The 23137-nt window shown below is 50.9% G+C and overlaps 1 protein-coding gene across 4 annotated transcripts; it reads right to left on the bottom strand.

Moving 5' to 3' along the window:
• Positions 1-233: 233 nt before the first annotated feature.
• On the bottom strand, positions 234-17863 carry CAPN10 (calpain 10). Of its 4 annotated transcripts, XM_027875333.1 has the most exons (14): positions 17781-17863; positions 16756-16952; positions 14991-15122; positions 13544-13740; positions 12453-12670; positions 10289-10430; positions 8728-8894; positions 7985-8271; positions 6118-6320; positions 5627-5882; positions 3450-3649; positions 2929-2974; positions 2129-2173; positions 234-1932 (listed from the first exon to the last, which is right to left on the bottom strand). In XM_027875333.1, the coding sequence occupies exons 2-13, from the start codon at positions 16906-16908 to the stop codon at positions 2144-2146; spliced, it is 2031 nt and encodes a 676-aa protein (XP_027731134.1). In that variant the 5' UTR covers positions 16909-16952; positions 17781-17863; the 3' UTR covers positions 234-1932; positions 2129-2143. The 4 variants fall into 4 exon arrangements, with proteins under 4 accessions (XP_027731134.1, XP_027731136.1, XP_027731133.1 ...); XM_027875335.1 differs by having other exon boundaries at positions 234-2173; positions 8141-8271; XM_027875332.1 differs by having other exon boundaries at positions 234-2173.
• Between the last annotated feature and the right edge of the window lie 5274 nt (positions 17864-23137).

Here is a 23137-nt window from a genome sequence, read left to right on the forward strand (position 1 = left end):
TGGCCAAGTCATTTCACCCTGTTTGCCTCAGTCTCCTCATCTGTAAAATAGCTGGAGAAGGAAAGGGCAAACCACCCTGTATCTTTGCCAAGAAAACCCCAAATATGGTCACAAAGGGTTGGACACGACTAAACAACAAATATTTCTGAAACCATGTAAAAATAAATGTGTAATTCATCTAATTAGCACAGTCATGGCAACTTCAAATAAACTTTAAAATGTTTTTCATGTGTTTATTGCAAAAATTACAATCTTAAAAATGTTTCAAGTAAGAAACAGCTTTACAATACATTTCTTCCTGATGCTAAAGCATCTCCCTGAATTCACCGGAGATGATTTAGAATATTGTAAACATCAGGAGAGGCAGTGCAACATAGACGACACAGTGCTGGACTTGGGAGTCTGGAAGAGCTGGGTTATATGCTGACACTGACCACCTGTGTGCCCAGGGGCCTGCCCTTAGCTTCTCTGCACCTCAGGTCACTAGGTGAGATGATGTCAGGAACGGGTTGCAATCTGAATCTGTGGGGTGAGTACCCATATGATGAAAGTCACAAGTCCTTGCAAACAGACTATTAGCTCGTTGAGAATTGGGTTCATTCAGTCTCGGGCTGGAAGAGACCAGAGCGGCCGTCCAGTCCAGCTGATTCCTGAACAGGAATCTCCTCTATGACGTCTGTGACAAGCCATGTCCAGGGAGAGGGAACCCTCCAGCTGACAGGCACCCTGCTGCCCTCTTGGCCAGCTCCCATTCTGAAGCAGTGTCCCCGCCCCGTAACAGGCCAAAATCACTCTCTCCAGCTTCCGCGCAGAGCTCCATTCACAGCTCAGTGGTTCATTGCCTTCTCCATGAAACCTAACCCTCACCTCCCTATTCACATGGACGCTGTCCTCCTCCAAGTCCTCGGTTATGTCCTCAGCTGGGCTTCAGCTCCACAGAAAAGTCAGTTCCTCGAGGGCAGCGCCTGTTTTGTTGTCTTTTTATCCCCAGTTTCCAGCAGAGTGTCCTGCACAAGCTGGGTGTTTCAAGTTTGCTAAACTGAATGACCCGTTTCTGATAAAGTCCTTCAGGATCTGAGTGACCGGTGCTCACAAGCCACCTGTACAGTAAATCCCAAGAAGGCTCTCCCCTGTTTCCCATTTTGAAAATCCAGACATTTCCCTTTTCCAGTTGTTCTCCAGAAGGTTTCCAAAGACCAGCACCAGCCAGCTCTTTCAGAACCCTACGAGGCAGCTTGTCTGGGCCGCGTGACTTGAACGCACTGTGGAAACCAAGCCATTTCTTTATTCGTCTTGGGTTTCAACTTCTAGTCCAAAGGTACTTTTTGACAGAGAAAACAGAAGTACATCTGGAGCCCCCCGGCCTTCTCTCTGCCGCCCATCATCCTTGACCCAGCCTTGGACAGCAGTGGTCACATACCCCTGCTTTGATCTTCCTCTCGTTCCTAACATAGCTAAAAACACACAGAGTTTGGCCAATCCTTGCTTGGAGCTGCTGTGATCTGGAGCCATCCTTGGCCTAACCCTAAGCCCTTCTGCCTTCATCCCCCATTATAAGAGAGGATGGTGGAAGGAGTGCAGGATGTGGGGCTGGAGGCCCTGGGTTCACTACCTATGAGACTTCTGAGTTTGTTTCCTCATTTGTAAAATGATTTCCTGAAGGTCCCTTTCAGGACTAAATCACATCATTGATGAATAGATCCAATTCTCAATCCAAGATTCTCCCCAAGTTCCTAGTGACTTTCCTGCTTCGGGCAGTGAGCCCAAGTCTTGAACCCTGGCATCTGGGGGCGGTGCCTAGGGGGAAGAACTTTCCTGGCTTCCCACAAGCCTGAGGTTTTTCTATGAGAGGTGACGTCACTCTTCACCTTTTCACAGTCAAGTACAACGAGGTTTCTATAGTCAACATCTTGTAAAATCGGCAACAAGGAGCTGAGTGAAGAGATGAGGTAGATAGACTATGAGTGGGTCCAGTTGTGGGGCACCTGGGAGTGGGTGCTTCTCCTGGGGAGGGGCAGCACGAGACTGGGCCAGACACTGCCAGGAGAAGAGCTGGGTCCAGGGTATTTCTAGACAGTCAGCGAGCACGCAGACAGCAGTTCTATGCTCGTTACCTGAATGCTCTCACCTGGGACATGTCCAGTCACCTTTTCATCACTGCTGTGAAGGAGACCTAGGAGGGAGAGACGACACCCCAGGTCTGTGGTCAAGGGCTCTACAGATCTCCCAGCTGAGGGTGTTTCTTACCCTCCCCCTTGCCCAGACCTTTCCAACTCTGCCACTGTCTTCACGTTATCCCAGAGTGGGGCCAAAGCCCTCACCTCACCCTACAGAGCAGACTGCAGGAAGATAAAGACGTACATTCTGGAATACCCAAGAAAGGCCTCAGGAAATACAAACTGACATTCAGCTGGGAGGTATAATCCCTGGGGAGAAGGAAGCCAATGCCAGCTGAGCTCCCCCAGGAGCCGAAAGGCCATCTCTGTGCCAGACTGGAGCCTGTGAGCCCAGACACAAAGACTGGGCCATATTCTTTTCTATGCCCCAACCAAGCTAGGTGGCCAGCAGACTTGACGGCCAGCAAAGATGGTGGGGATCAATGTTTAGGAGGCCACGTCTTACAGTGGTACCCAAAGTGGCATTCTGGTTCAAGATAACGAATGGTCTGATGACAGCAATTTTATGCCTTGCCAGGTGACCTAGCAGTCAGCGCCTCTCCCCTTCCGGACCGTGCCTGGCTGGCAGCACCCACAGTCAGGAGACATTTGATTCCTGGGGCTCTTCCTAAATTCGGTGTCTCCTTGCAAACGTATCTGTGGCTAAGCTCACCCAGGAACAACGTGTCATCTGCACCGGAGGCACCGTCTGCAGCTAGGTCCCTGCACCTAGCCCCAGCCCTCCCCAGAATCCCCTTGTTAGGACACCTACCTCCTGCAGGAGCTGCCCCAATGTCTCCTGGCTCCGGATAGGCCTCCTACAAAGGGATGGGGGAGGAGTTGGTCAGGAGGTGGCCACACATCCCCCACACAACGCAGATCCCTGCAGGAGTAACGCACTGGGCTTGTAGGATGTGGGCCCAGGGGGAGCTTCATCATGGCGCTCGCTGGGGCCGGGCCTGTTACTCTAGTTCCTCAAAGACCCGCTATGGACACTCCCTCCCTGCTCTCAGCACCCTACAGACACCCTATAGAGCTGGTCTTCTATGGCCCCCAAACGAATCCCCAAGGCTCAGCCTGAACCTAGGCATGACGGTCCTGCCTTTCACTGGACCCACACTTGGAGCCTGTTCATTGGGGATTGTCTGCCCTTCACTGGCAGGACCTGAGACCCAAGCCAGGGTCCCCTGACCCCATGAGGTGGGAGGAACAGAGAAGACCGAGGGGTGGGACCGCTCAGGAGGCAGCAGGTCAGGAGAACAGGGAGGACAGGCTGCCTCGGGGCACGCATACCTGTCTATCTGGGTGGCTATGATGACGGTGAAGTCTCCCTCCGTATCAGGCAGGTAGGTGGAGGGCACGATCTTGTAACTGCCCGACGAGAGTCGACACAGGTGGCTTACTTCCTGCGCATAGCGGTGAGGCACGCAGCTGAGCAAGGGCTCGAGCTGGAGCAGGGAGGAAGACCCCCGCGGCCAGCCGCTCTCTGGCATCTAAGGAGAGGCAGAGAGAAGGCAGCCGCTTTAAGCTCCCCTGTGGGAAGGATGTCAAACCCCTCTGGCCCCAAGTGCTGCCCTGGCGGACGTGAGCTCCAACAGGGAGGCCCCTCCTGGTGGCAGACTCAGCCCTGCAAAATGCTCAGGCTATCAGGAAGGCCTGCAAGAGACAGGACAGACCTTCTGGGAAGAGGGGCAGAGGGCTCCAAACGTGCCTCTCCAGCCCTGACCTGCACCCCCCGTCTGCCTGCCGGCCATCTCCTGCTGAATGTGGAAGCCACAGATCACTGAAACAGATCCATGGTCCGCACAGTTCACGAGCATTAGGACTACTGACTATCGAGGGAATACACAGGTGTGAAAGCTCCAGTTAATGGTGGGACAGCACCAAGCTGGACAGAGCAAAGTTCTGGCAGAACTAATGTCATTTTCTGTATCTGTTCCTACCGTGGGCCCTTGTGATCCATGGGTTAGATTTAGAACCTCTGTAAAGGCCTTGTCTGCATCTTTTCCCTACTCTGTGTCCCCCATGCACACAGAGCGTCCGCTAGCAAGCAAGGATTTTAGAAGCGTCTACTTTGTCTCCATGCGGCACCGGGGATGCGATGACAAAAAGCAGCTGCCTCTTCCTCGAGCAGCAGGAGACGAGACGTGCACGTAACGTATGTACAGAGGAGGTTTACGGAAAACAATTGCAAGGTAGGGGCATGGGGCGCCAGGGGTGCAGGCATCAGGAAAGGCTTCCTGTTGAGGGGATGTCTGAGGGATTCTTCGAGGCAGAGGGAAGGGAGAGCGGTGCTCCCAGCTGGAGGGATCTGTGCAAAGGCCAGGTGAGCAGGCTATAAATGTCCCTGGAGCCTCTCTGGGCTCCTGTCTCTCTGCTGACCATTATTATTGACCCATTCACTTTGAGAAACTGAGGCGCAGACAAGTGTGACTTGCCCAAGGTCAATCAGGTGGTGTCAGAGCCAGGATTCGAATCCAGGTCTTCTGCCTGCCTCCAGATCCAGCATGTTTTTCTCAGTATTAGCCAGTACTCAGGACTTCTCAAATACCAAATCCAGAAGTATAGCTTCAAGTGGGGAAATATGAAGTATCTAGAATCACCAGTATCTCCCATGAGCCTTAAACCAAAAAACAAGTTAGCTTTGGGGACAGGAGTGCTGCTCGGCCAAGGCAGGATGCTCGGGACAGAGTCTGGCAAACAGGGAGAGGAATGAAGGAAGAGGTCTCCTCGTGGCCCAGAGGACCCCTGGAATTCAGACCCGCTGTGGGGAAGGGCCAGAATGGCTCCAAGCAGACGCCCACAGCCTGGCTGAGCCGGACTCAGAATCCCAGACTGGCTTGGGCCTCTTGAGAGCTTCCTGGCCTCAGGGTAACACACAGCAAGCCTGGTCTCCCCCAGATCCTGGGCACTCTAATGGCCAGCCAACCAGGAGTCCTAGAACCAGCTAAGCTAGGTACTATCTTCTGCGCAGTGACTTGTCACCCAGGGCATTCATCCCCCTGGCTCCACGCCCGTCACCAAAGCTGCTGCTGGGAAATCCCCCTGGGCCCCTCTGGGGCTCTCCAGAGAGTCTGATCCCACAGGACTATGGGATGGCTTTTCACAGGTCAGGCCAGGCCTTCACCCAGACAGCAAAACTCGCCCGTTCTGACGAGCACTCCCGCTCTCTCTTCTGCCACAGCAGCCTAGGTTGGAGACCTCGGGCCATACACAGAGCAAGCCCAACAGAGACATAAAAACCCTGGGCCCAGGGCAGCTGGGTGGCCCAGTGGATAGAGCTCCGGCGGGGAGTCAGGAGGACCTGAGTTCAAATCTGGCCTCAGACACTTGACACTTATTAACTGTATGACCCTGGGCAAGTCACTTAACCCCAACCGCCTCACCAAAAAGCAAAACAAACAAACAAACAGAAATCCTGGGCCCCTCCTCCCCCCGCCCCCACCCCCCGCAGAAGGCAGAGAGCATACCTGGAAGATGTGGAAGCCGATTGGGTGACACTCACTGTCCTGGCAGTGCTGGCGCAACGTGACTCGGATGCTGCGGGGGCCCGTGCCCGGGGGGACGAAGAGAGGGAAGCAGGGATTGCTGGCATAGGATGGGAAGTTCCTGCTGCCCCCTGCAGAGTGCCCACTCCTCCAGCATCCTGTCAGCTGTACTGTCTCCCACTCCCCAGCAGGAAAGTCTTGACAGGCGGAGGCACTACCAGAGGTTGGCTTGATTTCACTGCCCAGTGAGAGAGGACAGAAGGAGAAAAGCATGAAGATGGGACGGGGGAGGGGGTCTTCGGGGGTCTTCCTTAGCTGCTTGAAGCACAATCGAGAGAGGTCCTGCAGAAAGCAGCTGGCCTGTCTGAGGGGACCCAGGAAAGCTGTTCCCGCGCTCGCCTCCCTGTCTGGCTAACGGTCCGGAGGCTGAGACGGGGAGCTGGCCAGGGGTCTTTCCCCTGCCCCTCTCTCACCTGAGCGAGATCCTGCCACTGGCAAACACTCGCAGCAGGAAGTGCCCAGCGGCGTCCTTCAGGAAGGTGCTGGGGACCACCAAGTAGTAGCCCGCAGAGAGGGCGCAGCGCAGGTGGACTTCCCGGTCATACGTGTGGCAGGCAGTGCCTGCCACAGGCGGGGCAGACAGGACCCCAGGCAGGCTGACCCGCTTCTTCTCCACCTGTGGGGCACAATTAAAGACAAAAATTCAGCCCCACTCGGCCCCTCCTTCCACGGCAGGGCCTTACATTGCTTCCCTTCTCAGGAAGTCCCCTGAAAACGCCAAGGGACCCAGTCATTCATTGAGTTGAGCGGAGGTGGGGCTCAGGCCACAGAGAAGACCCTGCCCCGCCCCCCTGAGGACTCTAGGAGGAGCTGAGTCCCACCTGAAGTCAACATGGCAAGGAGACTGCCAAAGCAGAGGGCATCCTGGGACTGTGACCGCAGTGGACAGAGAAGACACATGACCTAGGCCTAAGGGCCTGTTCCAGGATAGGAGATTCATAGCTTCCTGTACTATCAGAGCTCAAGAAATAAACCCAGCTCTGGAACAAGGTCCATTCTGAGAATGACTGAGGACAGCCGGCCTCCAGTACGCTTCAGCACACAAAAGAATGAATGAATAAGTGTAGTCACCACAACTTTAGAAAATTCATCTACAAAGCTTGGCTCTGAAGAATCACAAAGAAGTCACAAGCTTCTCACAGTTGGGACTGGAGCACACGCCCCGGCTGCTTCCCTGCCAGCCCCCTAAGCGGCTCCCGTGGCTGATGCCACATGGGGATGATGAGAAGTCCAGGGACCCCCTGCCCAAGCACACGCTCTCTGGGTTTCTGGGCTCAGGTGAGAGGAAATGAAGCTAGTCAGAGAGCTGCTGCTGCTGAAATCAGCCACCACCACTCATTTCTTGGGTCCTCACCTGTCCCTCCTTCCTTTCCTGTTGTTTTTACAAAGACAATGAAGCCTCAGGGACAGAAGCTTCCAAAGTACAGCCAGACCTGGCTGCCCGGGTTGCTCTGTGCCCCAAAGGGCAGCTTTAGGTGACTGGAGCCTAAGAGGCTTGCCAAGGCAACTGAAGGCTCCTCTTTACATCCATGCATCAGGTGACCCCAGGGATGGCCCCTGGTACAGGAGCTGTAGAAAGAGGAGCCAACCTAGTGTAAGCACCCCCTGGGGCACCCACAAAACTGACTGACCCACGGAAAGGGGGAAGAGTGTCATGACTTGTAGATTCCAGTCCCCCAACAAATATCAACATTGACTCTACCACCTGACAAGTGAGGTCCAATGGCAACTGCTCCAAACCTGCCCCAGACACCCCCCAAAAACCAGGGGCCTGGCTCCTCTCCTCCCCCCTGCCGCCCCCGCCCCAGGGGCCCCACTGTCCTCTTGCCGGCACCTCCCCTGTAAATGGCAGCCCAGCTGGGGAAAGCCCTTCAGGTGCTCAGGAGGCAGCTGAGCGGTGAGGCTCTGCCACATCGCACCTCGGACACAGGGCAGGCACCTCCAGACGCACACCATTTCTATCGGCTTTTGGGATGTTTCACAGAATCACTTTTCGTGATTATTATTACTGCCTCTTCTACCCTGGGCAAGCTAGATGCATTTTAATTTTCGGAGTACCACCAGCCAGGGAAAGCCACCCAGAAACATGCTAGGCGGCACAGGGAAGATAAATAGCCTCGCCTGGTGTTTCACCTTTGGTACCGTCAGCCCAGATCGCCTCTGGCGAGCTATCAGTCCTGTCCCCCCCACCCCACCGTCCATCCGTCAAGGCCGCTGGATGCCACTTAGGAAGGAGGCAGCAGTTTCCTCAGCCTCATTTCTCCCCTCTTTGTTTGTTACCTTCCACACGTGGAGTCCCACTGCTTGGTAATCCTTCCCGGGGAGGCCCTGCGGGCTCAGGGCTGGTCTGCTGCCTCTGCTTGGAGCTGGGGCCAGGATCCTGCCTGCCCAGTCAGCCTGGCACATTCGGGGTCTCTGCAGGAGGGCAATGCATACCTCACTTGGTTCCAAGACCCGCAGCCAGAATTTGGGATTGCTAGGGAAACTGCTGTTGTTACGGCAACCTCCTGCAGACTGCCCTTTGACCCAGGCCCCAGGCAGCTTCTGAGTGTGACGTAACACCTTTGCTAGTACAAAAACACACAGAGCATGTCAGCTTGGGGAAAACGAAGTCACTCAGCCCCTGCTTTCTCTTTGTGCTCAAGAGAAAATGATCCGTTCAGAGTGGAAGCCGTGATAATGGCCCAAATATGGATTGCATCCCCCAAGGAATGGTAGGCAATCTCATCCTTCCTTAAAACAGAAGGATAACAGAGTCTTTCTACATAACAGGAGGAAAGTGGAGGCCCTGAAGGGAAACTGAACAGGGCTGTGCTTGGAGCTATGTGACAAGGCCAAGGTGAAATCAGCATAACTTAGGAGCTGCTTCTGATGCTCCTATGGCCTGACCATCGAGCCTCGAGGCCCAGAAGGTGCATCGGTAAGGCCTCTCTGAGACGAGGTAGGCCGATGCAACCTCCTTGGGGAGCTGGGCCCGATACCCCCTTCCCACTGCAGCGAACCTGTCCAAACTCACCACCTACCGGTGTAGAGGCTCTGCAGGTGGCCCTCCTCTGTGACTGGGTAGCCCACGGTGATCTCATCAAACTCTCTGATAAACTCCTCTTCCTCAACCCAAAATTCCCCTCCCTGGAGCTGGGACAAGAGTTCAGAAGCGTCCGCTGGGTCTAGCTGGCTCCATCCCTCACCTCTGCAAAAAGACAGCCGAGCTCCCTCAGCCTGACTGCAGAAGAGACAGTCCATTTCCCAAGGAGGGGGTAACGCACAACGCGCCCACTGAAAACCGCCAGGCCCTGGGAGTTCCCAGCACCTGGCCACTTGTATATCTTTATGCACCCCAGTCATTCTATATGTCCTGGACTCTTCGATGATGAAAGCCTGCCCTGGCACTGCTCAACACCACACCTCTCCTGCACCTCTGCCGGGCACCCTGCTGCTTCTCTTCCTAGATAAGGGGTTCCTGACTATGGCAGGAAGGAGCCGCTCAACAACACTGGGCAGGTGGGTGAGTCAGGGCCCTGAGAGGGTGAGGGGTGTAAGTCTACACGGCAGGCTCTCCAAGGTCAGCAAGAGCCTGCACAGTAGGAATGGCCTGGCCCAGTCTCATGCACCAGGTAGAGACCTTGATCCAGGGCTAACCGACCAAAAATCCTGGTAGACGCTGGAAGGATCCTCCGTTACCCTTTATTTCATGGATGAGGACACAAAGGCCAAGAGACAGGGCTGGCTCTGAGAGCTGCACTGGGGAAAGCCATGGGTTTGCAGGCGGCATCACAGCTCCGCCCTGGATGCGCTGAAGTCGCTGGGCCTTCACTTCCATATCCGTGAAATCCAGACATCGCACCGATGACTTCTGAGCCCCCTCCAGCCCTAAACCTAGGACTGGTGCCCAGGGCCTGCTGCTCATTTTCTTATACTAATGAAAGCCTCTTTCTGGCAGAGCACCCCCCACGGGCTCCCGTCTACCCAGCCAGCTTCAGTATCCACCCATATGAAGGGCATTGCCTGAGGGGATATTCAAGTACTTCCTAGCTAGGTGACCTGGCAGATCACTTCAGCTCCATCTTCCTCCATTTCCTCATGTGTGAAATGAAGATAACAGCAGTACCTGCCCCCAGGGTTGTTGTGAGGACCAAGTGGGACCATATTTATAGAGAACTCTGCAAACCTAAAGGTTCCCACTATAAAGGCCAGCTCTTCATGACCAGTTCTAGCATGGGGCCGAGCGCCTAACTACAGAGCGAAGGCCGGAGGGCCAAAGTGCCAGGACTGGCGGCGTCACCAGCATGGGACTTCAGGTAAATCGTCTAGCGGACGACAGAAATCAGTCCGGCACGGATGACTCCACAAGGCTGTTGGCAGCGGATGATAAAGGGACAGATAAACGTGGACTCCTCCCTGACCAGAGCTCCAGCAACAAGGACCAGAAAGCGGGAGACCCAGACCCCACACACAAGTGCTTCAGCGCCCAGCTGTCCCTTCTCAAAACCACCCACCGCTTCTTCCAAAATCCCAGGGCCACGCTCGTTTCTGCAGTGCAACGTGACTCCGGGGGCTGCCACAGCCACAGCTCAGAACACTCACTCCTCTCTCCAGGGCCCCCGCCAGCACCGCCGACCCCACGGGTTCAGAATCCGGAGCAACAGCAGCTCCCTGCCCAAAATGCTGCGGAGCTCCCGTACGTCCGAGACGATGAAGGCGTGAAACTCCCCTAGTTCACTGGCACCTGCAGGAAGAGAAACAGCACAGTCACTGGGGGATGAGGGAGACAATGCTGCCCCAGCCAGCGAGGCCCAGCCCTGAAGGGCGCCATCCTTGGCCTTGATGGCGTGGCCAACCTGAGAGCTCTGGTGGCACGTGCCGCGGGCACCGACCAGGTGGTGCCGGCTTCGCTGAACTGTCTTCTGTCTTTGTTACAAGGAAAGGCTCCCTGGGGGACACACAAACGACTGACTGGACGTCAAAACAGAAGTCTTCAGTGAGACTTTTAAAAGTCAAAAAATGCCAGGCCCTGTTGCTGTACAATGAGAATTAGTCCCCTCCCTCCCCATGTAACTCTCAAAGGCTGGTTTGGCAAGACCTTGAAGAAGGAGGGCAGGGCTGCAATTCCTCAGGGTCCCTGTTGTTTAGTCAACTGGTCGTGTCCGACTCTCCGTGACCCCATTTGGGGTTTTCTTGGCAGAGATGCTGGAGTGCTTTGCCATTTCCTTCCCTAGCTTATTTTACAGATGAGGAAACTGAGGCAAACAGGGTGAAGTGACTTGCCTAGGGTCACACAGCTAGTTAGTATCTGAGGCTACATTTGAACTCCCTGACTCCAGACCCAGCACTCTACCCACTATGGCGCCACCTCGCTGCCCCAATGGATCCCTAGCCATCTGCCATTTCCCAGAAGTCCCTTCCCCAGGACCAAAGCAGAGGAGTGATTTGGAGACATTTCTCTACCCTGTATTTCTTCTTCTGGACAAAGATCCATCCAAAGTCACTATGGACCATAGGGTGACTTCTAGTCACTGGGCAAATACACACATGTGAGTTTTCAAGTGTGTTAAAACATGTAAAGGAAGACAAAGGGGAACTTCCAAGGCAGAACTCAAGACGGTGAATATCCTGGACATCCTGGTGTGGACGTGGTGAAGGCAGTACAAGAGGAGGGCTCCCCAGGCTTGGACGGGCTCAGAGCCTGACTTCACTTTAGAAGTCAAGGATAAGAATCCACACTCGTGTCAGCCTTTGGCAGTTTACAAACAGGGCCATCGGTGCCCGGGAAGGCAGTCCAATAAAGACAGCCCTAAGAGGCAAGGCCAGCAGATAGAAGAGAGAGAAAACAGGGAGGGCGCACCTGGGAGAAGCGAAAACCCTAAGTAAAAAGGGTGCCTCAGCTCGGAGAAATGGCATAAGGAGCCGAGAGCCTGTAGTGGCCCAGAAACGTGCCAGTGAGGGGTTTCCTGGAGGGGCAAGTGGGGGCGGGGGGGCATCCAAGAGGGAAAGACTTCACTTCTCCAGGAGGGCCTCAGGACAGAGCCTGGAGACCGAGGGAGACAAAGTTAGAAGGAAGAAGTGTAACACTTCTGGGAAGGGACCTGAATACGACAAAGTGGAGTCAACACAAGAGGACCTGTGCCAACTCGATGAGAATGTGGCTTACCTGGCCAGTATGGAGTTTATTTTATTTATTTATTTTTTTGGTGAGGTGATCGGGGTTAAGTGACTCACCTAGGGTCACACAGTTAGTGTCAAATGTCTGAGGCCGGATTTGATCTCAGGTTCTCCCGACTCCTATCCACTGTGCCACCTAGCTGCTCCCCCCATGTAGTTTATACTCTGAAATTCCCCAAGTGAATAGTTCAAGTTTGTTCTCTGAACTGATTATAAGTGACACATTACATGCCTAAAGTGGCCACGCCCCGGAGAAGAGGAAGAGGAGGAGCACATCCTGTGGCCCAGAGGCAAGGCCTTTCAGGTACAGATCCTCCCTGTTCTCTGGTTTCCAGTGGTGGCAGCAAAAAAAGCTACCCTGAGATGGGGATCCAGGGTCAGATGAGGACAGCAGCTTGGGGAAGGAAGCCTTCTGTTGGGGCGAGATGCCTCACCTCGTCCTAAAGTCTGCCTGGAGGTGGAGGCGAGCAGCAAGGTGGCTTCTGAAAGCCTTGTGGGCTGCTGAGGGCTCCGAGACTAGAGAGGAGAGGGGTTAGGGCAGATGGGACAGCCCCACCGGCAGCGTCCGAGCCGAAGCCGGGGACGTTACCTTCCCTGGAGCTGAGAACCGAGCAGCTTATCACACACTGGTCCTTGAAGTCCAGCAGCCTGCGAAAGGTCCTCTGCTCCAAGCTGCTGGGACTGCTCGCCTTGTCCCCACTTTTTCCTGGGTCCTTCAGGCTCCACCTTTCCGCCAGACCTCCAGTTAGATCCACCAAGGCATCCGCCACCTGCCCTGCCCACAGATGTTCATAGGACCCATACACCCTAGGAAAATGCAACAACAATGACCCCAGCGTGCATCTCGGCCCTCCCTCACCACTCCAACCAGTGAGCCCTTCGCCCCCTCTCTTGGCTTCCTCCTCCCCGCTGCATTAAGTCAGAACTCATTCTTGCTTTCAGCACAGCGATGGGCAACATGCTAGTCACGCTCTCCATCATTTCCTGTCTCTCTCCAGACACATCTGTACTTCCCTCCCTGTCCAGTTTCCATCAAGGTCAAGCCCCACTTTCCCAGGGAGCAAGCCCATCTGATCTGAGCAATGAGATACAAATGCTTGTTTCTGAAACAATCGATCTCAACAAAAATCAAAGTGAGGTTGTCGGTTCACCCTGCTTTAGCTGACCTGTGAGCTCGTAAATGCTCATGTGAGACAGCCTAACCTTAAAGTACTATATAAATATCAGCGATTAGACGCTCATCTTCACTGTTTGAAAAAGCGCCTAGGTTAGGCCAGGGCATCCAAAGTCATTCTAATCAATAATGAAAAACAAGCAAAGATACAACTTTCTATAAACATATCCCTTTCAGATCACTACTGCTGTTCAAAAAACAAGTGGAGAGCTGAAGTGGTTTGGAGAAATAAAAAGGAAGAGGCAAGCTCGTCCTTTCTCTAGAGAGCTATGTCCTGAAATCCATCCCCCAAACAGATGGGGATAAAAGATGCAGAAATAAATCTCTTCACTCCTCCCTTCAGGGTTAACCCCAAACTTCAGCTCTGGTCCCCAGGATCCTTGAGGTTAAATGGGCTTCTGCTGCCAAGCAGAGGAGAGGGACACCTAACAGAGGCAGCCCAGGGAGGCTCCAGGCTCCTCTCCCCCCACCCCTTCCAACAGGGCCCTGGTTGCTGGCGCACATACTTGGCATACACCTTTTCCAGCAAGGGGAGCCAGAACACATCTTCTGTCTGACACTGGGAAAAGCACAGTCTCCCCCCAAGGCACGGTAGGCGGTCATCCACGGTCACCTCCACCCACTGTCCAAACTGCCACACCCGACAGGTAAAACACCCACGATATGCTGGATCCGGCCAGCTGGGCTGTCCTGGTGGAATCACCTATCAGGGAAAGAGGGAGTCAACGAGAAGTCATAACAGAGAAAACAAAGAAATGTCCTAGCAAAAGCAACTATGAACACACCTCTTTACCAGAGCCTGGCCAGATACCAACCATTCATTCCAGACACACTTTCTTATTGCTAAGACAGAAAGGAATTCATTCCTCATTTTTAGGACATTGGTAGTGTTTGAAGCTGTGACTTCAGCAAAGTGGGAAGTCCCAGTGTGGAAACTCCCTCCAGTGACGCAGATTGGCTACTTGTCTGCAGCTTAACGGTCTTAAAGAGCTGCCTGGGACACTGAGAAATTCATTTCATATGCCATGAAAATGAAAATGACTTTTCAGTCAAAGAGTTCAGGGTCACATCAAGTGAGCAACAGCTGAGAGCCATCCTATCACCTTTCACCGTCAAAAATAAGCCCCTAGCCTAAACTGAAATCAAACACAACTTCGCTGGTTTATGAATGCATCTCAGACTCTGGTGGGCAGGTCCCTCTGAGCTGACACACACTAACTGCATCGCTACACTGACCACTCTCGGCTTCAGGAATGTCCCGACAGGTTACCTGTCAGATGACTGGGCAATGATGTGACCCGTTATCTGGGGGGGTGGGGAGGGACAGGATGGCTGCCACTGGGCATTGCTGAAAATGGAGAGCACACGGGAATGCAAAGCTCTGTGATGCCTCTGAAATCCTGAAGGGTCTATCTGTGCCCGCAGAGGTGCTTCAGCTAGGACCATGGACAACCTCCACTGGAGGTAAGCCCAAGTCTACTCTGCATGCCATCCGCAATCCCCTGGACACGCTGGGAGACATAACTATAGCAGCGGGCAGGGCCCTTTCCCCCAGGTGAATTTTTCAAATATCCAGAACAGTTCCATTTCAAGTTCATTCACTGTAAATCCCTGAGGGCACTGGAAAGCTTGGGAGATGTCAGAATCGCCCAGAAACCAACTGGATCCGATTCAGCCAGCAGAGAAGAAACTGGTAGTCTGTGTCTCTGCTTTTAAACTCACCCTGACTGATAACACTTGGCAGGTCCTCACACTTCCAACTAACCATCCTGAGCAGCTACAGCAGAGGCACCTGAAACAGCAAAAACTTCACTGGCCTCTTCCCCAGCTTCCTGCCACCGCTCCCTCACTAGCTTCCTGAAGGGATTCCGGGGTGCAGCAGAGGACGGAGGAAGAGAAGAAGCCTGTGCTTTCCAGCCCCAGCCAGGACAGGGAGGGGAGGAGCCCCCTTACCTGATCCAGGAGATGCTTGCTCTTCTGGAGGGCTGCACAGGCACAGAGGAACCAGCAGTCGCCCAGAATCCCCTGCTTTATCTGGCCTTCCTGTGGGTTATCTGGGAACAGTCGAGGTGTGGAACAAATTTCCTAAAATAAAGAAAAACTGTTCCCAGTTAGATCAGAATCAGGTAGCAGAGTTACCGGTCAAATTTCCCAAGCATCCCCTGTACTAGTTGGCATACAAAGGAAACAGCTGTGATTTCTGACCTCCAGACACTCACAATACAGCTGTAAAGACAGAACTCCTACTACACACAGATTAACCATCAGAGTTAGGGGAGACCTATACGGAACAACGCCAAACCCGGGACAAAACGATGAAGAACGAATGACATGAAGATGGGCTGAAGGGACCCAAATCAATGAAAGGCATGGCCTGAATCCAATGGCTGAGAAATGAGGCCACAGAACATAATATGGAGGATGCCAGAGTCCTGGGCCCTGGGCCATTTAATCCCTGCTGGTGATGTGCACTGAGGCCAGTGCCAATGGAAACAGATCAGCAATAACTACATTGTTTTCCCAGGGCCCTTCACCCTTAGTAGGTGCCCAAAGGAGGAAGGAATAGCACTCAACACCCTAAGGATCACTACATAGAACCGCACAAGCCTAGGCCCTCCTTATGCTCTATAAATAGGCAATAGTGGTGCAGGGGAGAGAGTGCTGGGCCTGCAGTCAGGAAGACTCCCCTTCCAGAGTTCAAATCTGGCCTCAGTTATCTGACCCTGGCAAGTCACGTAACCCTGTTTGCCTCAGTTTCCTCATCTGTAAAATGAGCTGGAGAAGGAAATGGCAAACCATTCTAGTATCTGTGCCCACGAAAATCCTAATGGGGTCATGGAGAGTTGGATACGACTAAAATGACTGTACATCAACCACCCTGCTCTCAGGCGCTTGGCAGTTTGGTTGGAATGAGACTGTGAGCTCCTCAAGGGCAGGGGTAGCTTCCTCCCCTTTCTTTATATCCCCAGCACTTAGCACAGTAGCTGGCACAGAGTGGGTACTCAATAAATGCTGCTTAACTTGAACTTGGGAGAGATAACATGCTGTATAACAAGTGAAGCCTGGCTTTTCACCAACCATCTTCTATCCTAAATCCTGGCATCTTATGAGAGGACCTCAGAAGCCGCCTAAGCCAACCAATACCTGGGCAGCGTTCCTTTTCACAATGACCTCAACAAATGATCCTCTGGCCTTGACCTGAAGACCTCCTTGAGGGGAATCCCCTGGCCAGAGGCAGTCCATGCCACTTTGGGAATGCTTTCATTACTGGGAAGCTTTTCCTCACACCAAGCATCGGATTCTTCATCCCTGGCATGAATTCCGAATGTCAAACAACCGAGCCAGGCCCAGGGTCCAGCATCATTCCACTAGAGAATGTGGACCTTTGCTCATCTCGAGTTCTGGGGTACTTCTCCTGGCCTTGATTCCTCAAATATAAACAGTGGTTCAACAATCTCATTTATGAGTTCTTTCAGACCCAGGGGGATGTTTCAAGTTTCAAAAGACAATTATTTTAATCAAAATATTAAATAATTAAAATATCCTTTAGTATGCTGTCTTGGACTGAACATTAGTAGGCACTGTACAAGTGGGTGCTAAACTGAACGGGGGCTGGGTGTCACAAAATAGAAAATAGTGTGTTCCTCCTCTAAGCCCAGTCCCTGAAAGTAAGATTCTATGGTGCATTCTGGTCAACTTGTAAACCGGCCAGCATCACCTGTGGTCGAAGCCAGGTGATATCTTCTCGGAACTGAGCCAGGGGAGTGGAAAAGGTACAAAACAGGGAAGAGTCACAGGCAGGGAATGAGGCATCCTTGAAGAAATCCTGCTCTAGGGGCGACTCTCTCCCATTCGCCGGCATTTTCAGCATGGCAAAGGCGCACCAGCTGCCGAAACTTTGTCTCCAACCTTAATCTGTAACATAGAATCCGGACCGAGGTTTGCAGGGGAGAAAAAGGCCCCTAACCGGAGCATCAGGGTCTTTCACAGCTAAAAGTTACGCCAGTGTGGGCAGCCCCGGGGACTCATAACGCCCCGATTCCAGATCTGGGGCTTCTCCCCCGAGATCAAATGAACCTGGGGCCGGGTGAGACCCCCAGATCACCCTCCCCCTCGTTTGACAGCCCAGGAAACTGAGGCTCCGGAAGAGGGCTTGACTCGCCTAAGATCACAGAGGGGGTGATTCCAAGGCCAGGAAGCACTGACCACCGGGACTGCTGGCCACACCCTCGTCTGCCCATCAGAGGGGGGGGCAGTGGGGAGGGGTCTGAAGGGGGGGCGGGGAAGAAGGGGAGGCCACGGCTGACAGGAAGAAAGGAAATGGGACAGAGCAGAAGGAGAGGGGAGAGGAGGGGGTCTAAGGCACGGAAGAGAAGGAGCGGGAGGGGGAGGGGAAGGGGGTCTAAGGCACGGAAGAAAAGGGGCAAGAGGGGGAGGGGAAGGGGGTCTAAGGCACGGAAGAGAAGGAGCAGGAGGGGGAGGGGATGCCGGGGAGGGGGATGGGGAGGGTCTAACACAATGAAGAGAGAAGGGTCGGGGAAGGAGGGGGAGCGGGGGGGGGCGTTTAGGATACCGTGGGCCCGTAGGAGGACAAGGGCCACCCGGGGAGGGGGACCAAGGGGCGGGGCTGAGGAGGGGGAGGGGGAGCAGGGAGCGGGGAGAGGAGGGAGGGTCCCAACCCCACCAGTAATTAGACCAGCCACCGCCCAGCCAGTGACGCCCTCCGCCCGGCCCCTCGCTCACCTCCGCCCGGCCCCCGGCCCACTCCTCCTTCCGCTCCAGCTCCGGGAGCTGCCACCGCCGTCCCCAGCCAGCACCAACCGTCACCCACCTCCTGTCACTCCGTCTCCACAGCAACCGCCCCCCACCTCACCGCAGCCAACCGGAGCAGCCCCATTACACCACGTGACACGTCCGGCGAATGACGAGCCACTTCCTCTGAGTCCGGAGTCCTGAGTCCTCCGCGCAGCTGCAGACGCCGCCGCCTCTAGTCTGGGGCGCTTAGCTCCCCCTGCTGGCGGTCGTAAAGAGGGGAAAAAAAAAAAAAAAAAAGGAGCCGTGCCTGTGCCCAAGGAGCTTCTCTTCCAAAAAGTCAGCCTTTCCCTGAACCTCAGTTTCTCCATCTGCATGTAACACTTCTTCTTGGGACACTCCCCAAACCGGCCGCGCACACCTTGGTTTGTGGTCCCCAGAAGGTGCAGTTCCTACTTACTCTCACGCTTCTAGAGGTTATGGGGTGGGGGCGGGGGCGGTGGGGAAACTGTATTGCTTCATGAGCCCCCACCAGTGTGCTTCCCAGTAGAGATCAGCCAATCGTCTCAATCAACTTTTAGCAAAAGTATTTATTAAGAAGGTATAATAAACAAACATTTACCCCACCAAAACCGGGGACACAAATGCACATCTGTGAGAAGAATAGGCTCAAACTTAAAAGTACGATGACACCAAGTGAAGAGAATACATGTAGCAAAGGATACTTCCACTTCTGGTCTTGGCAGTTCTTTTCTTCCTTCATGTAGTCCTCAAGACAGTCAGAAAGAAGCACAGACAAGCAGGATAGTTTTGAAATTAATGTGTAGAATTTATTATATATTTTGTAAAAAGCAAGCAGTATGAATTTACAAAGAACGTGACCCCAGAGAAAAGATATGAAAAGATATCCCCCTCCATTCCCTTGCAAAAGAAGGAGGATCATGGGTATGGAACATTGTTTATATTTTCAGATTTTTTCCTTTTGTTGATTGGTTTTCTGATTACTTTTCCACCTCTTATTCCAATTTTTTCTTTTTTTTTTTTTAAAGATTCTTAATTATATAGGAAAGAGCAGGAGAGGGCTATAGAGGAAATTTGAAGTGATTTATAAACAAATAGAAATTTTAAAGAAAATCCAGCACATGAGTCAAGACTGGGGCAGGGGGAGGAAAGCAAGGGACATGAAATGGAGATTTACTGCCTCATAACATCCTCTCTGTTTTATTGTGTATGGAATTGCTCGTTATTTTGATGTTTAAGTTCAGAATTTTTAAAAAATCAATTCCAAGGCCATATAGTTAGTCAAAGCTGGGCAGCAGAATTAAAACCCAAGTCACTACTGACTCCAATTCTATTACTGCTTCTCTAAAGGGCAAGGATAAATGAAGGTGGGATCAGGTTTGGCAGTTGTGAGGTTGGGCAGGGCAGTCCAAGAAGGTGCTAGGGGGGGATCAGCCTGGGATGATGAGCAGATACAGCCAGGAGCCCTTCTCTTACTTCTTTGTGCATCCTTATCTTTATTCAGGCAGTGTGGTGTAATGCACAGTGCTGAGTTTGAGGCCAGACCTGGATTCAAATCTTGACTCTACTACCTAGACCTCCATCTAGAGCACTGGGTTTAAAAGGGGATGCAAGTGGACAAGGTGAAAATTCTCAGGCTCAAAAGTAGCATGAGGAAACTGAGGCAGGGAAGAGTAGCACTTAAAACCAAAGGGATAAGTTCAGGGCTTCGTCTCCTGTCAGGGCTAGGACATGGGATGGAAAACTGAGACAGTAGACTGAGGCACTTGAAATCCTAGAGGTGAAGCAGAGAAATTCCCCTGCAGTGGAATGGATGAGAAATGGAAGTAGTAAAGCATCAGTGTGGGGGCACTGGGACTCCCTAGGTGAAACTTCATTTTGCAGATAGCAACCCCAGCAACTCTCAGGGCTGCTTTCTTGAGACAGTTGCACAAAAGCTCAGCAGTAAAGCATTGGCTTCCACCAATCACCTCAGGAAAGAAATCCCAAAATAAAAATGCCAAGGAACATTGCAGTCAAATTACAGAACTACCAGGTCAAGGAAAAAATACTACAAGTGGCCGGAAAGAAACAACTCAACTATCAGGGAGGCACAATCAGAATTACACAGGACTTAGCAGCTGCAACATGAAAGGATCGGAGCTCATAGGATGTGGTATTCTGCAAGGCAAAGGAGCTAGGACTACAACCAAGAATCACCTACCCAGTGAAATTAAGCATAATACTTGAAGGGAAAAAATGGTCATTCAATGAAATAGAAAGATTTCAAGTTTTCATAAGGAGAAGACAAGAACTGAACAAAAAATTTGATCTCCAATATCAAGACCCAGGAGAAGCCTAGAAAGGAAAAAAAAGGAAAAGAAAACATAAGGGATTCAATGGAGCTGAACTGTTTACATCCCTACATGGAAGGATGATTCTTGTAATTTTTTTTTTTGGTACTTGTAATTCTTAAAAATTGTACCACTAGTAGTACAGCTAGAAGGAATGTACATAGACAGAGGGTATGGGTACAAGGTGAATTTGAGGGAATGACATAAAAATAATTAAAAAATGAGAAAGAGGAGTACACTGGGTGCAGAAAGAAGGGAGAGGTAGAATGGGGTAAATTATTGCACATGAAGAGGCACAAACATAAGTTCACATGGAGAGAAAGATGGGAGGGCGGGCGATGGGCATCACTTGAACCTTACTCTCATCAGTATTGACTCAAAGAGGGAATAGTATACACATTCAGTTGAATATAGAAATCTGTCTTACCCAACAGAAAGTAGGAGGGGAGAAGATTAAGTAAAGGAGTAGGGGAGGTACTGACAGAAGAGAAAGTAGACTGGGGAATGCAGTTGACAGAAGCAAAATCTGTCAAGGAGGGAAAGGGTGAAAAGAGAGAAAGGACAAACGAGGAAAATAAGATGGAGGGAAGTACAAAGGTAGTAATCATAACTGTGAATGTGAATAGGCTTAACTTGATGTGGTTTGAGAGGTTCAGGTGCCCCCCTCCCCCAAGGACTGAAGTACAGGACAGGGGCATCTAGAATGAATTCATGGACTCAAGCAGTCTTCAAGTCAGGTGGCAAAAAGTTTGCTATAACACTAATATGGCAGGCAGAACTCCTTAGGGAATTTGCAACCTACCAGGAATGATGCTAAAGCTTATATAGGAAAAGCAGTGGATTGCGTGCCAATAATGCTAATTAGGCGATAACATACAACCTTAGTTACAGGCATCATTCACTACTAGAAACTGGGAAGAGAGGTTCCTAAGGGGTATATTTTTGATCTGTTATGTCTGTAACGAAATGGCATTAGGAGTTGATGTCTGTAACTTGACCTCTGGATCGTACACAATAACTGTGGGAATCAGTACGTGACAATTTTGTTGATACAGGATAGTACAAGGGAAATTCTACAGAGGTCAATTTGTTCTCGTAACAGGAGAGACAGTTTGCCTCACTGGGCCCACTCATGGGTTATTGCCAGAGATAGGATCTTTGGGTTGGGGAAAAAACTTGTCAGGGATAGTGGTTTGAGGCTAGGGAGAAATATGGTCTTGGAATTGGGGTCAGAGTACTAGCACCCAAGCACCTCATCAAACTCTCCCATAAAACAGAAGTGGATAACTGAGTGGATCAAAAACCAGAATCCTACAACATGTTGTTTACAAGAAACACACTTGAAGCAGAAAGACACACACAGAATAAAAGTAAGGGGCTGGAGCAGAATCTATTATGTTTCAGCTGAAGTTTAAAAAAAAAAAAAGCAGGGGTAGCAATCCAGATCTCAGACAAAGCAAAAGCAAAAATTTACCTAATTAAAAGAGATAAGGAAGGAAACGACATCTTGCTAAAAGGTACCATAGACAATAAAGTAATATCAATATTTATATATATATATCATGTATTACAACTTATTCATTTAAAAAAGATATTTAATTGTTGTAATGTGTAAGGAAGTCAGTCAATAAACATTTATCAAAAGCCTACTATTTACCAGACATTGTGTTAAGTGCTGGGAATACAACAAAAGGTAAAATACAATCCCTGTTTTCAAGGAACTCGCAGTCTAGTGGCCTGTGTTTCAAGTTAAGAAGACTTGATTTCAAATCTGGCTTCAGACACTCAGTAGCTTTTTAGTCGCTTTTGCCTCAGTTTCCTTAACTGTAAAATAGGAATGATAAAAAAACATATATGCACCAAGTGGTATAACATCCAAATTCTTAAAGGAGAAGTTAAATGAGTTACAGGAAGAGCATTACAAAATGTAAAATAGACCATTTTGATTATATTAAATTAGAAAGCTTTTGCACAAACAAAACTGATGCAACCAAGATTAGAAGGAAAGCAGAAAGCTGGGAAACAATCTTTACACCAAGTGTCTCTGATAAAGGCATCATTTCTCAAATATATAGAGAACTGAGTCAAATTTATAAGAATACAAACCATTCCCCAATTGATAAATAGTCAAAGGATATGAACAGGCAGTTTTCAAATGAAGAAATCAAAGCTAACTATAGTCATATGAAGAAATGCTCTAACTCACTTTTGGCTATAGAAATGCAAATGAAAACAGTTTTGAGGCACCACCTCACATCTATGAGATTGGCTAACATGACCAAAAAGGAAAATGATAAATGTTGGAGAGGATATGGGAAAATTGGGAAGGTAATACATTGTTGGTGGATTTGTGAACTGATCTAACCATTCTGTAGAGCAATTTGGAACTATGCCCAAATGGCAACTAAATGGTGTATAACCTTTAATCCAGCAATACCACTACTAGGTCTGTATCCCAAAGAGAAAAGGACCTACATGTGCAAAAATATTTATAGCAGCCCTTTTCATGGTGGCAAAATATTGGAAATTTAGAAGATGCCCATCAATTGGGGAATGGATGAACAAAGTGGGGTATATGAATGTAATGGAATACTAATGTGCAATAAGAAATGGTGAACAGGTAGATTTTAGAAGAACCTGGAAAGACTTGTATGAACTGATGCAAAGTGAAATTAGCAGAACCAGGAAAACATTGTACACCAGGATCAGCAACATTGTATGATGATCAACTATGAATGACTCAGCTCTTCTCAGCAATACAATGATCCAAGACAAATACAAAGGATCGTGAAGGAAAATGCTATCCATATCCAGATAAAGAAAGGATGGACTCCAAATGCAGATCAAAGCACACGTTTTTCACCTGTTTTTCATGGTTTTTTTTTCTTTTTGATCTGTTTCTTCTTTCACAACTGTGACTAATATGGAAATATGTTTTACATGATAGCACATGTAGAACCTACATTAAATTGCCTACCATTTTAGGAAGAGGGG

The sequence above is a fragment of the Vombatus ursinus genome, unplaced genomic scaffold, assembly GCF_900497805.2.
Source record: "Vombatus ursinus unplaced genomic scaffold, bare-nosed wombat genome assembly UNPS02014808.1, whole genome shotgun sequence".
Classification (NCBI taxonomy): domain Eukaryota; kingdom Metazoa; phylum Chordata; class Mammalia; order Diprotodontia; family Vombatidae; genus Vombatus; species Vombatus ursinus.